Raw genomic sequence first — 16124 nt, forward strand, 5'->3', positions numbered from 1 at the left:
TTGTCTGAATGTCGCCATTCCTGCTTGCCCAATCTCCCATCTATCGCGTTTATGTGGCTGGAGTAATATAGAGGAATGTGGCTGAAGGAAAACAACACAACCATTGGTCCCTCCACACATGCCAAGGTGCTGGGTGTAATCCTTCGACTCTGACCTCTCCTTCAGCCCCCACATACAATCACTGGCTGAATCCTGCCGCCTTAACCTCCACACTAGCTCCAGAATTCAACCCTTCTTGACCAATGACACCACAAAGCAACTTATTCACTCCTTGATTATTTCCCGCCTTGACTACTGCAACTCTCTCCTTAATGGCCTACCCTTACGCAGGCTATCCCCCCTTCAGTCTATTATGAATTCTGCTGCTAGACTAATACACCTCACTAACCGATCTGTGACTGCTGCTCCTCTCTGACATTCCCTCCACTGGCTTCCCCTACCCCACTTGGAAAATCCAAAATGCTAACCACAACATACAAGGTCATTCACAACATCGCCCCCATCTACATCACCAACCTCATCTGCAGATATTGCCCAAATCGTCCCCTCTGCTCCTCCAAGGACCTCCTGCTCTCTAGATCCCTTGTTACCTCCTCCCATGCTCACCTTCAGAACTTCTCCAGAGCCTCTCCCATCCTATGGAACTCCCTGCCCTGGTATGTCCGATCAGCACCTACCTTGTCCACCTTTGGGAGATCTTTGAAAACTCATTTATTCAGGGAAGCCTATCCCACACCCACCTAACTGTCCCAGAGCCACCCCAATCAAATCATTCTCTGCAGCTATTACCTTTTGTACCGCCACCCCCCCCCTCCCTTTATAATGTAAGCTCTATGAGCAGGGCCCTCCTGTACCTTCTGTATTGAACTGTACTGTAATTGTGCTGTCCCCCCTCTACATTGTAAAGTGCTGCGTAAACTGTATAATGTATCATGTATAATAATATAATATAAATAATAATATGTTTTTTTTTAATTCTGCCAGAAGAAAAAGGACTCATCTATGGCCAGCCTAAAGCTGTGGTGGTATCATACCTGATCTTTGCTGAAAGTGACCATTCCTTGATATGCAGCATCTGCAGTTGCGAATATATGTGGAGGGTTTGAGGCACGTTTGACTCCATGATACAGCTTGGAGAACTAAACAAAAAAAAACATTTGAGGCAAATGTCTATTGTAATATGAAAAGTATATTTGTTATAATTAATAAAAAAAACAAGCACAAGTCAGGTGTTAGGCTAGGTTCACACTATATGCGGGTGCGCGACTATATTTAATCGCTTGCTTTCCAGCACCTGCATCATTAAAGCGCTGCTTTTAGCAGATGTCGGGGGGGGGGGGTGCGCCATTAATTCTTAATTGCACCCTCATGCAACGGAAACTGTAGCGTCTTCTCCCATGCATGGAAATGCATAGCACTATTCAGTTTCCCTGTGGCTGTGATTTTGGAAAACGTGTTTTCTGTAGGTACAGAAGCTCATTCAAATGAGGCTAAACGTGGCCACAGAGGACCCACATTAGGGTGAACCTAGCATTCACTACAAGCAGATGATTTACACAAAGCAGGGGACACCAATCCTTAAAACTGGATTTAAGCCACTTTCAACTGGATGCGTTACCCACGCACCAATAGCCACTAAAGTAAAATATAACCTTTATTGAAATTCTTTTGAAATGTATAATGTAAGATTGTGTGTATGCTTTAACTTATAGTGCGATACTGAAAGAGACTCAGGGCTCAAGTCCTGCGGGAACGCGTGGGAACGGAGTCCCTGCACTTTTTTCACAGCAGGAACGCAGTTCCCTTTGCAGGACTAGAGCAGCCGAGCTGCCCGAGCCAATACTTCACTAAGCGGCGATGCCCAGCTCGAGTCACTGTCAGGGGCAGGCGAACCTTAGTAATCCTTTATGTTACTGGCCGCTTCCTGTATATGGATTCATCGGATAGTGTGCGGGTATTTCGTCACTTCCTCGATACCGCAATGTCTCCTGGGAGCTTTTGTCATTGTTCCCAGGAGACATTGCGGAGGTCTGCCGCAAGTTATCACAGGATTTTTTTTAAAAAACATGCGGTTTAGTAATTATGCATATGAGCGTATCATTTTTTTTTTTTTTGGTGGGGGAGTGGATCTTGGGTGGGATCTTGGGTTCCCCAGGACTTGACCCCTGAAGAGACTCCCAAACCCACAAAGCATCTATTGAAAATGATGGTATACATAGTCACAATAGCACCCTGCAGATATTACCAAACTCCACCCACAGTTAAACAACTATCATAGAGGAGAAATAGGTCTAGCCATTCAGTCAGTGGATATACACAATAACTGAATATTCTGTAGGGAATGGGGAAAGGTGGAAATGGAGGGGAGAGAAGTCTATACAAAAATCTCCACCACCTATTTTAGCAATATCATTCCCACAGACAAAAAAGTATCCTCAACCCTAAATAATTAAAATTACTGATAGCATTATCTAGAATAAATGGATCATTATAGTAACAAGCTCTCTACTTCTCCATTAGATCTCTTTCACAGTACTAATCTGTAAACTACCAAAATCTGGTATTAAGGAGTCCCCAGTCTCTAGCCCCAGTAACATGTGTGCCCCAAAATCAAATAAAAAATGTGCTCCCAAATACAAAACCAAACATGTTTCATTCATAAATCAAGAGCTTCTTCAAGAGTACATATTAAAATTAAAATAAAGAGCACCAAACAAAGTGAAGTGCTGTCCTAAACTCTCATGGCAAGACAAAGTAAAAATGGTACAGGGACCTTTTCCCTGTGTTTTCTGGAAGTATAGCAGCTCATTCAAATGAGGCTAAACGTGGCCACAGAGAAACCACATAAGTGTGAACCAGCCTTATTAATAAATACAAGCACATCATTTACACAAATCGGGGGTCCCCAATCCTTAAAACTGGTTTTAAACTTCTGCAAATTTTAATAAGTACACTTGGTGCCATATTTAAAAAAGAACAGGATTAGAGCTTTAAAGGCATTTTGAAAGAATCCATGTTAGCAATGACGTAATGTTATCAAAGCTATTGGGGTGCCATGAAAAAAAAATATTGGTTTCCAGATGACTAACAGTTATAATGCAAATCTCCTAAGCACACTTACATGACGATAAGATCCTTTCAGATGTGATTATTTTCACAGGGTATAAAGGATGGGTGGCAGTCACTTTAGTGAGCTTAAAACAAGAACAAGTTTATTGCACATTGCAATATGGGATGGGCGAATCAGGATATTCCCAAATAACATAGATAGTCTCAAACACTAGACTAAGACAAAGTCTATCTGTACTTTCTGAAAAAAAAGACTAGCCCTACTGGTTTCAACAGAATTTTGGCCCTTGAAAATTAGGGTTTGAGTGGTAGTTTGCAGTTGGGGAGATCCCTGCTTTCTTCCAACCCCTAGACCCAAGGTCTGGGGATAGAGACAGCCAGAGAACGTAAATACGAGGTACTAGATCACCTGTAAATATCTCATAATGAGGATGCCTTGTTCAAGCAATAAAGCTGCCTAGCTTTGGTGAAGCTGCTAACTGTGCCCAAAATTGGGGTCCAGAGAGAAGCCCAAGTGTGCAAGAGAAGCAGTGGGAGCACCACACCATAAAGCTTCTAGATTGTAAGCTCTAACGAGCAGGGCCCTCTGATCCATCCTGTATTGAATTGTATTGTAACTGTACTGTCTTCCTTGATGTTGTAAAGCACTGCACAAACTGTTGGTGCTATATAAATCCTGTATAATAATAACAATAATAAATAATAATAAAAGCTGGCCATACATGGATTGAAATTCAGCCAATTCAACAGAGACTGGGCGAATTTCAATCCATGCATAGGCAGGTGGTTGTACAAATGTCGATCTATCAATTGGCTTGTGCACAACCAGGCTGTAAGGTTTTTCCCAAATGATCAGTGCTGCCAGATATAGACATCAACACTGATCATTGTTTTCTTATGGCGGTATTCTGATCCGCTGTCAAAACACAATACCACAGCAGGAAGGACTCCCCCATCCACATCGAATATGTGAATGAGGGAATCTGTTTTTTGGCTAGCTTAAGTCACAGAGTTCAAAGAAAATTTCATAAATTAACATTAGAGTGGTACAAGGCAGGCAATGTATTGGGGGGGCACTCACTCTTCATTAGGGCTTACAACAAAATGCAATCTCTCTTGGCTGGCTCATACAGCAAGTGGCAGAGAAAATGCAACCCATGCTCAGTGATCACTCATGCAGTGTACAGACAGGCTGACTGAAGCCTACATGATCACAAAAAAATACTACATCTCTATAGCCCTATTAGCAAAGCTGGAGTAATGGCATGTTTTATTGCAACATTACTGGAAACCAGGATAATTACAAGCTGTCCCAATATGCATACACACAACACAAAACACTTATTCTGTGCCTTTAAATGTCTGTAAAGTGTCAGTATGCAGCCCTATGCTCCTTGAAGCCCTTATACCCTTGTCTGTAAATGAAACCCTACAACTTCCCAAATGTGATGTGTAGTGTGTGTCTGTCCCTGACATCCGATTGAATCCTTTTAGCAGAGATGATTTTTCAAGGGGCACAGATCTATTTATCAGAAATGTACACAATCCTAAAATGCCAGTCCTTTAAGCCACCATGGAGCTCCCAGAGGTTGGAGACCAAGGGACATTTTTTTCTTAAAGCCAGTGTCATGTGACGCACTCAAAATAACACCTGGTGCAAAAAAAAAAGTGCACACACATAAGTGGGAACACAAAAATTGCACAGGGTGTACATATGGACCTCCTCCAAAGAGGAAGCACACTCACCCTTATCCACTGGGGTGCAAGGCTCCAGACAGGGACTGGAGTACTCACTGGCCCAAACAGACCAACCCCAAGTACTAGGTGGGGCTCCCCCGAAGGGAGACCCCATGAGAGAGGGCGAACCAAGCCAGAAGGCCATGTCCACCCCCTCCCAAGGCTTTCAGGAAAGGCCCGTGCACCAACACCCTACTAATCACGGTGAGTAAAGTGCACAGTGCAAGTGACAAACACACAAAAACACAAACACACAAATAAAAGTGGAAAAAGGGACATGCATTGGTGCCATAGTGCAATACAATGGCAGGCCCTTCAGCCAGGAAAGAAACATTCCTCTGGTCCCAGCCAAAAGGCCTGGCCTTAGAAGCAGGTGCAAAAAAAGTGTTGCATTGTGCAGTTGCCTTGGTGCCATAAACTCAAAGTGCCTGATACACAGTGAGAACTACGGCACCCCTGGACTCAGAGCTGTCTTAATAGCATCATGGGCCCCTGGGCAAAGTAATGCTCTGGGGCCCTTACAATGGAGACAGTGCAGGTAAACAGACATCAAGTAGGTAGGAGGCACCTTTTGGGTGGAGCTCCGCATTAACTACATGAACAATCATTCTGTACAGCCAAGAAACAGTGGGAAAATACTCCATACATAACGTAACAAAGCTGTCCTGTGCATATAATATATCTGCTATATTGATGCCTCCCCAGCACTCTGACCCCTCTGCACCCCAGATATCCCCCCATCACTCTCAGTGCCATCATGGGGCCCCCAATTTCGGGGGCAGTGTGGGCTCAAGGACCAGCTGCTTTGTGGAAAGTGCAGGCCCCCCCCCCCATGCAGCTGGGGCCCCTGGGCAATGCCCAGGCGTGCCCTCTCATTAAGACAGCCCTGCCTGGACTGCCACCCCAGGGGAACCTACACCATACACTGCTTTCACAGCCCGGCCCTCAGCCAGAAGGCCCAAGACCAAGGGAAATGTCCTTCTCAACCAACCTCCTAATGCCAGTTCTAACAACAAAGATGGGAGATACATTGCACATAGTTTATTTTGGGACATCCCTGACAACTCATCGCTAAAACAAAGCTACGTTCCACTACAGACTTGCAGACATACAATCATCCATTAAAGCGGAGTTCCAGCCACAATTTCACTTTTTAAATATAAATACCCCTGTAATACACAAGCTTAATATATTCTAGTAAAGTTAGTCTGTAAACTAAGGTCTGTTTTGTTAGGTTGTTACAGCATTTAGACACTTTATCAAATAGAAATTGACTGGGGCCATCTTAAGTGTGGGCATCATGAAGCCAGACTGTATGACTTTCTGGATTTCAGCCTTGCAGATCTCGCACATGCTCAGTGCTGTACAAGCAGTGTAATAGGTTTCAGATCAGGTTTCAGCACTTGTACTGTCCAAGTCACATGATTCTTCGAGACTGGGGAGTGCACAGACTCCTGGAAAGTTACACCCACTACATTCCCATGAGTCTGTGCGGTGTAGGTTAAGCACCTAGGTGCAGGAAGTGGGAAGATTAACTATTCTGCCTAGCAACAACACTTTGAAGGCATCTAAAAAAAAAAAAAAAATTCTTAAAGGACTAATGACATTTTTTTAAAACTACTGATGTAATGTTATATTTATGGGTGGAACTCCACTTTAAAGGGCCTGCGCATGAAAACGAGAGCAATGAAGAAAGATAAGATATTGCCTCTAGTGTCCATGAAAATCCCTGTTTAACATTGCCAGTACAGGTTAGAGAATAAAATATGTAACTTGACTTTTTGCTACAGGCACTGGTCCTATCCTTCCCTTGCTTTAGATTTCATAAATCAGGCATATTGCCATGTCCTACTTTTCCTTTTCTGACATATTTCCCACGTTTCCCTGAAGTATAATCATAATTTTATTGTTGTTTCTTACCTGTGGGGAATAGATGCTGAGATTTTGGAATGGATTTAAAGCTATTATAATATCTCCAACATATGTGTAAATCTGCAAGTCAGCAAATCGTGTCTGTAATTGATGTACAATGGTTTCCTGAAAAAAGAAAAAAGATTGACAACTATATAAAGATGACAGCTGCATAACTAAAATACATGTTCATAAAATATTGAAGAGTTTGCAAAAGAAAAGAAAACCATGTGCCCCCTAGGCAACTTTTATTATGCCTTCAAATTTGGTTTCTTAAGTCTCAAATCTTTATGCCTATTCAGTTTTTGTATAATACAAAATACTGCATGGAAGATATCTGTAAAACGAGAATATCATGTGAGCCTTTAAAGACGACACTCAGCATATGATAGCAATGACAATTAATTCCCTATGTGTGGAAAGCCTTGAAAAGCCACTCTCACCTTTCCCAAGCAAACAAGGTGACAGTGTCTCTGAAAAGGGAAATCCTGATCCCCATATATTTTACCTCTGCTCCCTTGCAGCTCTTTTGGCTATGTTGGAGAAGTGCCATCATGCAGCTGGTCATGTGACACTGCTTGAGCCGAGTAATTGTCTTCTAGGCCTGGACACCATTACAGGGGAGTGGGGAAGCAAAGATCTGCATGGAAGTACAGAATGGACAAGGTTGAAACCTGACTTTTAGAGTGCTTAAAACATAAGTTCACCTTTGTACAAAAAATAATAAAATTATGTGTATTTATTATTTTTTGTATTAGGAGCCTGTAAAGCATTGTGCCAGCAATCAGAAGATCTCTGATGCCATGCAGGTCTCCTGCACACTGTCAGTGTATCCATGGCTGTCTTAATGAGAGGGCACACCTGGGCCCTGCTCAGGGGCCCCAGCTGCATGGGGGCCCCTGCACTTTCCCCAAAACAGCTATTCCTTGAGCCCACGCTGCTCCAAAATTGGGGGCTCCATGATGGCACTGAGAGTGATAGATACACAGGGGAGGCAGTCTGCCTCCTACCTACTTGATGTCTGTTTACCTACACTGTCATCATTGTAGGGGCCCCAGAGCATTTCTTTTCCCAGGGCCCATGATGCTGTTAAGACGGCCCTGAGTGTATCTGCTTACCCCTACATACCATATAAGGAAGCCGATACTAGCTGACAGGAGGACTCAATGAACTACCACAGCGCCGTGGTAGTTAATTGAGAACTACAAGCCGACAGCCATTAAGGCTGTTGGGACTTGTAGCTCATTCATACACACAGCTCTGTGTATGAATGATGCAGCCATGTGGACGGAGCCCGACACGACCGCACGGCTTTCAAAAACTGGCAGCTAGAATGGGAAACATCTCCCCATACTGCTACCACAGGGAGGTGGGGGCAGGCTGCTGCAGCACTGGGAACATGTTACATTTTACACCCTGAAATGTGGTGGAACATTTAACATGTTCCCAAAGGTCAACTTACCATTTAATGCTTCCGGTCAAGACCTGGTTGTAGGTAAGCCAGAATACAAGTCACCAAGTAATTCTGGCATTAAAGTGCCTGTGTTCACACCAGGCAAAAAATGATTCCAATGTACAATTGTAGATCTTTCTGGAAGTGGCTTTTCTTGCTTTCAGCGAGGTAGGAATAACAGACTCAGAGACCCTCTAACTTTTAAGACCTGGGCTTTAACAGCCACGCTGTTAAAGCCAGCAACTGAAAAGTAGTATGAAATGGAGGACTCTGAGACAACAGATCTGGCCTATTAAGAGAAGCTAAGAACTTCTGCTAGAAGTCCGAGTATGACTGTGTACCAGGTTCTTCTGGGCAAGTTCAGGATTTGTGATGAAAATCATATTTTTTGTATTTCTTGTTTAATTTTTTTTGAGCAGATGAGGCAGAATTTGCATTGGAGGGAGGGCATAGATTAGAATGGACTGAGACCAGGGAATTATCAAGGTGTCCAAGCCCAGCGTCAGAGGATCTATGGTCCTGGTTACAAATAGAGGTAGTTTGTAGTTGAATTTGAAGGCTAGGATGCATACATCTGGAGTCACCCATTTCTGGCATTTAAGGTTGATGATGTCTTGGTGAATGGATCATTCTCCTTTATCCAGGCAATAGTGGTTAGGGTAGTCTGCGTTCCAGTTGTCCACTCCTGGGATGTGGACCACAGAGATTGCTGAAGAGTGCGTTCCCATCCATTTGATTATCTGATTTGCTTCCTTCCATGTGCTTCTAAGAACTCTGAGCATTCACAGGTAATCTAGAAAACCTTTTCTTGAAAGACTTATCTCCCTTCCAGCTACAATTTGAATAACCTAGGCTTTCGGGCGGTTTTCTTTTTAATAAAGAAAATTCTTTCTCTCAGAGTCTACGCTCAAGAACTGAAGAAGGGAAATTCCATAATGAGATTCTCCATGAGAGTTTTAAGCCTCATGGTAGCCTCTTTCAAGGCTGTACCATTTGCTCATTTTCATTCAAGACTCCTCAAAAACAACATTTTGTTGACAAGCTTCCCATCAACATCCTAGAGCCCTTGAAACCATTGATTTAACTGACAGGTCTGTGACCCAGAAAGAGTCAAACTGTAACAGATGATGCTCCCCCACTCTTGGAAATGAGGGTGCCCCTTCATTGAGAAGAGAGCTTTGGGGGATAGTGATGGACGAACATCTGACGGACGGTTCGCGAACGCTAACCGCAAACTGTCTCAAATGTTCACGAACCCGCAAGTTCCCGGCGGGCCCCATTGACTTTAATAGCAGGCGAACATTAAAAACCTGCAGGTCATATTTGCAGCCACAAAATACTTACTAGCTGTGCACAAATAGTCCCACAACATGGACACTGATCTACTAGAAGTGAAAAAACATATACAGAAGTAAGTGTCAGCCATTACAGGCCCCAAAAATTAGCTGACAGGCGTTCACCTGACAGCAAACAACTTTGTATTCTGTGGCTGGAGGTACATTAAGCTATTCACCGCATACAGAAGTACGTGTCGGCCAGTACAGGCCCCAAAAATTAGCCCACAGGCATTCACCTGACAGCAGACAACTTTGTATTCTGTGGCTGGTGGTACATTAGGCATTCACCGGATACAGAAGTAAGTGCCGGCCAGTACAGGCCCCAAAAACTAGCCCACAGGCGTTCACCTGACAGCAAACAACTTTGTATTCTGTGGCTGGTGGTACATTAGGCATTCACCGGATACAGAAGTAAGTGCCGCCCATTACAGGCCCCAAAAATTAGCCCACAGGCGTTCACCTGGCAGTAAACAACTTTGTATTCTGTGGCTGGAGGTACATTAGGCATTCAGAGAATAAATAAGTGCAGGCCCCAAAAATTAGGTATTCAACGGACATAAAAGGCCTTTAATGCCGCTGTATTTACCTAACACAGGGACCATGAATTGTTATGGGTGGTGGCGGATATTTGTGACCTGTCATGAGGAATTTGAATCAAACATGGTCTACTGGTCACATGTGTTGAATTCCTCCGAGATCCATGCCTCATTCATTTTTAGAAATGTTAGGGGTAGTCAACACTGTCGTGAGCTAGGCGAGGGCGCTTATCGGTCACAAAAAAAACCCTGCTGCACTGAACGTCCTTTCGGACAGGACACTGGACGAGGGGCACACCAACAGTTCCATTGCAATTTGTGCAAGCTCTGGCCAGAGTAGTCCAGGGGTTCATAACTTCTCAGTGCATCCACATCGGCCGTTAACCCGATGTAGTCGGACACCTGTCGGTCTAGGTGTTCCCTGATGCTGGATCCGGAGGATCGGCTGGGTCGGCTGAAAGAATGATCTCATATCATTAGTGACCAACACATCTTCAAACCGCCCTCTTCTTGCAGGCGCTGTTGGATTGGTACCTGCAACTGTTTCTCTGTGAGTGGAAATTCCTCTGCCAGCACACGCAAAAGCAGAATGCAGCATTTCTCAAAGCAAGGCCTGGAAATGTCTCAATTGGCTGTCCTGCACCACCTGATGGACATTTCATGGGTCAAAGTTCTTCACAATGTAAAATTGCGGACGGGCACGAATATCGCCAGATGTCCGCCTGTTCGGCGAACCACGAACAAGAAAAGTTCGCCGCGAACCGACCGCCAGGAGAACCGCCAGGCCATCTCTATTGTGGGAGACTTGTTGGGCTTTGTGGCCCATGTCTTGTGCCAAAAGGAAGGGCTGAAGCTATCTTTGAAAATTGAAGCATGGGTGGAGTGATTCTACATTTTGCAGTGGTAGAGGCTCTAGAGGAGAGGGGTTTTGGGATCTTTCGCTGTGGAAGTAAAACCTTCTACCAAGGTAGATGACCATGCAGAATCCAGTACGCGAACCAACATTACAGACCGTCCTCAAAGCATGAGGTCCGGGTACGGCTCCCATGGTTTCCTAAGATGTCGTCAATACAGATTCACTGCTTCTATTTGTGGTATTAGAAGGCAGCGAGGAGTTGATTGAAGAATCAAAAGATAATACATAGAATATATTCAAAATCACTAAAAATGCACTTTAAAGTGAATGTATAATGATTCCTCCCCTGACTTTCCTGACCTTGTTTGCAGACTTTACAATCTAGAGAGATCCACTTGTCTACTTTCTGAAGCCGCGTACGTACGACCATTTTTAATGTCCTAGAAAAAACAACGTTTTTTCGATGTGATTCTGCATACACGGGATCTTAAAAAAAATGATCGAACAAAGCGCGGTGACGTACAACACATACGACGGCACTATAAAGGGGAAGTTCCATTTAGATGGCGCCACCCTTTGGGCTGATTTTGCTGATTTTGTGCTAGTAAAAGTTTGGTGAGAGATGATTTGCGCTTTTCAGTCTTCGTGCTTTTCAGTCTTTTACAGCGTGACGAATGTGCTATCTCTATTCCAAACTCTAGTTTTACCAGAACGAGTGCTCCCGTCTCATAAATTGCTTCTGAGCGTTTTTTTCACGTCGTTAAAGCCTACACGCGACCGTTTTTAACAACGTGAAAAACAACAACGTGAAAAACGACGCGAAAATTTAGAGCATGTTCTACATTTTTAATGACCATTTTTCACGTTGAGAAAAATGCTCTGGAGCCTACACACGATCATTTTTAATAACCAATTAAAAAAATGGCATTTTTCACGTCATGAAAAACGGTCGTGTGTACGCAGCATGACTCCTATTACAAAGTTCTGTATGTGGTTTACACAAATTACCTCATTGAGAACTTCCAGGTTGACCAAATCATCATCGAGGCAAATATTCTCTTTTGTCTGCAGGACACAGGGCCGTCTGGTGTGCATTCTCTCATACCTACAACAATAAAATATGTCATATAAACACTGCAATGGTAATTTTATTTTATTACATATACAGGCCATATTGTTATTTCAGGAACCAAGACCTTCAATTCATTCATTTCAAGCATTATGTCTTAAAACTTGTATATTTGACCACTAAACAGCAATTTAGTAGCCGCAATTCAATGTATTATTCCTTAAGTAGATCTATCTGATTCTAGTTCATCTGAAAATAGTTGTACAGTCAGCGTCCTTTAATGTTACCTTTTATTGTGACACAAGGCTCCTTCGAATGGACAGTCTTTCCTGAAACATGACTTCCTTTAAATGTACAATTTGTATTTGCGCCGAATAAGCTGAGATGTAATCTTGGTCTTTGTGTTACGGAATTAGAAGCAAAGTCATTTTGTCTGCTAACTCTGTGTAATCTGATTATACCCCAAATCTTGAAACTATTCAACTATTAAATTAAAATAGGCTAACAGCTAAACAAGACTCTGAGATTGTCAAGGCAGCGCTGGTGAAGCAGGAAAGCGTGTTTCCTTTACTATGCATATTTTTTTGTGTTGAATTATAAACCTGGGGTAAAACAGTTTTAGGACTCCAGCATGGGAGCCTCCCGCTGTGCAGCAATAAGCACTGATCCACAATGAAAGCCTCTGACAGATACGTTGCTTGGTGGCAGCTTGATCACTTCTAAGACAAATTCCAGAGCGCTGTTATCTAATTGCATTAATATTGACCATCTTCCCAAGGAGAAACTAAGCCAGGTTGCTTCATATCTGTATGAATCTTGTAAACATTTCAAGAAGTTTTGAAGGACTGAAGTCTAATAGTAAAGAAGGATATTATGAAAAATAAGCAGCTGATGAAATCACTAAATCCAACCAGTTTATGCTTCTAAGCACAAGTACTTGCCAAAAGATTCATCCAGAAAGGCTACTCTTCCTCAGATATAGATTCAGAAATTGAAAGGGTGCGCCTAATGAATAGGGTGGCTATTGTTTCAGACAAATCACCAGTCTCATCAGGCATTGATCAAACTGTTAATCATAAAATTGTTTTAGATTACAATATACAATACAAGAAATTTGAACGGATTGTTATAAAACATTGGTCAGTGTTAAAAGGAGATGCGGTTTTGGGACCGACACTACCTGATCGACCGCAATTCGTTTACAAGAAAGCCCCAGCCTTGCGTGATTTGATTGCACCGGGGGTCATCGACCCGCCTATTGTGCCTAGACCGAGATTATTCAATTTTCTTTCTGGTTTTTATGCATGTGGCAGATGTGCCACGTGTAAACATGTGAGAAACAATATTAAGAAACGTAAAACCTTCAGTTCTACCGTCACTAGTAATGAGTATACTATCAAAGAGCTTGTTACCTGTGATACTGAAGGAGTTATATACATGCTACAATGTGATTGTGGGCTCCAATACGTAGGTCGTACCTCACGTGCCCTACATGTTCGCGTTGGCGAACACATCAGTTGCATCAAACGAGGTGTGAAAACACATAGCGTGTCAAAACATTTTAGACGTTATCATAACCGTGATCCTAAATGTCTGAAATTCTGGGGTATTGAGAGAGTGTCCCGACATTGGAGGGGGGGGCACTTTATCCGCCAGTTAAGCAGACGAGAATCGTATTGGATCTTTGAGCTCAAGGTTGCCTTGCCTGGGGGCCTTAACGTTGAGTTTGATTTAAATTGTTTCATTTCTAACCGGTAATTAATTGATTAAAATTTCGTTTTTATAGTAATTTTTAATTTTTATTATATTGTTGTCTGTATTTATTTATCTCTGTTTCAATTTGTTATCAGTCACTGTTAAGTGATGATGATCGAGGATGACGTCCGTTTTTATATATAAATTTTTGTATATATAATTTTTTATATATATATATTTTATGCATTTTATATGAATTTTTAACATATATTTTAATATATTTAGCTGGCTTCTCTGTACAATTTTTTATAAAAATAAAAATAGTTTTTTCTATTGTGCGGGGATTGTATATAATCTAATTTTTATATCCAGTTAATTAACTATTCATGAGGCTTATTGGACCTTACTGTTTGGTTTTTCTTTTTTCCTTTCCATTCAGTTCTTGTTCCGATTTTTTATATATTTTTTATATATTTTTTATGCCTCCCTATTTTATTGTCTATTATTGATTTGTTGCCCAGTCTTGGATGTGTAATTCCAGTTTATTTCCCTTTACTGGCCACACCCTGAGACTTTTTGGATTGGGTGCCGAATCGTAATTTAAACAGCATTATGGCTTTTGAACCGGAAGTTGTTGGTCATTTAGCTACCGATTGGCCACATCTACTATCAATTCGATAGGCCGGTTACTTTCAGCACTTCATTATAGGCGACCTTTGCCCCGGATGTTATTGGCCATTGAGTACTCTCATTGGTCACATCCGTGAGCTTATCTGATTGGCCGTCCATTTATGCTTTCACTATAAATTCTTTACCATTGGGGACGTCCGGCGTTCTCTCTCACCCGACGCTGAGGAAGTCCCGCCCACGGGACGTAACGCGTACGAAGGGGGAGGAGTTACGCACGGACGTCACCCTCGATCATCGCCGCTGTGTTTGGACTGTTTGCTGTACATGCTGCTTTGCTCGCACTCGGCTTAGAGTGATTTTAAATGTAAGTGTACCACTTTTTCCTCATTAAATATCCCCGGTACATACAGAGAGCACTTAGATTCTTGTGTGTTTTTCTTTTATGGTGACCTGTGGATATCTATCTGATATGGTGTCATGCTGGAGACTGGAAGCTGGTCTTTGACTGAGTTTTGGATGCTGATATGCCGATATGCTTTGTGACTCTTTATGGGTCGAAGCAATGAGGTGAGAGTCCATCCTTACCTTGGTGGTGGATTTACCTCTGGTGTCTCCTCTTCACTCTCACCCCTGCCGGATTTCTTTATTTATTTAAAGGACACTTTATTTTGCACTTGGACACTTTATTTATATTTATATTTATTTTTATATGTTTATTAGATTGTATTTTTGCGCTGCACTTTTTTCTTTATATGCTTCTAAGGCCTTGTGCACACGACCGAGAAACTCATCGGAAAAGACACATCGTTTTCCTCGACGAGTTCCTTGTTAGGCTTGTCGAGGAACTCGAAAAGCTTGCTTTGCGTACACACTGTCAAGACAAAATCTCCTCGTTCTCAAACGCGGTGACGTACAACACATACAATGGCTGGGAAAGTTTGATTCCACTGGCACAACCCTTGGGGCTGCTTTTGCTAATCTCATGTTACTGCGTGTTAAGTAAAAGTTTGGTCGGAGACGATTTGCAGTCTGTTACAGCGTGAAAAATGTGTTATCTCCATTACAAATGCTACTTTTACTCCCGTCTCATACTTCTGAGCATGCAAGGGTTTCTTAGCATACACACGCTCGAGTTTATCATCGAAAACCAGCCCGACGAGGAACACGACGAGAAAATTGAGACTCTTGAGAACTTTTTTTTTTTTTTTTTTCCAAGAAAGAATGTTTATTTACTCTTCAGCAAACACAATAACAGGTCAAACGGCCCAATGGCCAACTTAGAGGGGGGGGGGGGGGGCACCAGACGGGGCATGTCTCGAGTTATGGCTTGACAGGGTGCTATGCGGTGGGGCTTTTATTCAGGTTCAACGAGTCATAGCCGCGGTATAGTCAGTTGTCAAAGTGTAGTGTTTCCAGCAGGCCCACGTTTCATTAAATCGTGTGGGGTTGTCGTGGGCTTGGTGGATTAGGTCCTCCATCTCCATTGTTTTCTGGATCCTTTGGAACCAGTCAGCCATAGAGGGGGGATGTTTGGAGAGCCATTTGATTGGAATGCACATTCGTGCGGCGTTCACCATATGCATGGCTAACGAGCGGCAGTATCCCCTCGGGAGTGTCTGAGCATGGTGGAGGAGGTATTGCGCAGGCGTGAAATCTAGTGTGTCCGTGGTTACCTGGGTAATGACCTTGTGGACCTCCGTCCAGAAGGCTGAGAGCGATGGGCAGGTCCACCACATGTGGAGAAACGAGCCAGTCTCTCGCCGGCATCTCCAACAGACCTTTGAAAGGGACGGGTCGATTCTGTGTAGTTTAAGCGGGGTTTTGTACCAGC

General features: G+C 42.9%; 1 protein-coding gene across 1 annotated transcript in view; it reads right to left on the bottom strand.

The window, feature by feature from the left end:
- Positions 1 to 16124, bottom strand: part of MYO3B (myosin IIIB) — a 332748-nt gene that overhangs the window by 239181 nt on the left and 77443 nt on the right. Inside the window, exons 4-6 of the mRNA XM_040358502.1 lie at positions 11908 to 12004; positions 6727 to 6843; positions 1035 to 1139 (exon numbers count right to left, since the gene is read on the bottom strand). Of these exons, the coding sequence (XP_040214436.1) occupies positions 1035 to 1139; positions 6727 to 6843; positions 11908 to 12004 (319 nt within the window). The remainder of the gene's footprint in view (positions 1 to 1034; positions 1140 to 6726; positions 6844 to 11907; positions 12005 to 16124) is intronic.

This window comes from Rana temporaria, chromosome 6 (genome assembly GCF_905171775.1).
Source record: "Rana temporaria chromosome 6, aRanTem1.1, whole genome shotgun sequence".
Lineage (NCBI taxonomy): Eukaryota > Metazoa > Chordata > Amphibia > Anura > Ranidae > Rana > Rana temporaria.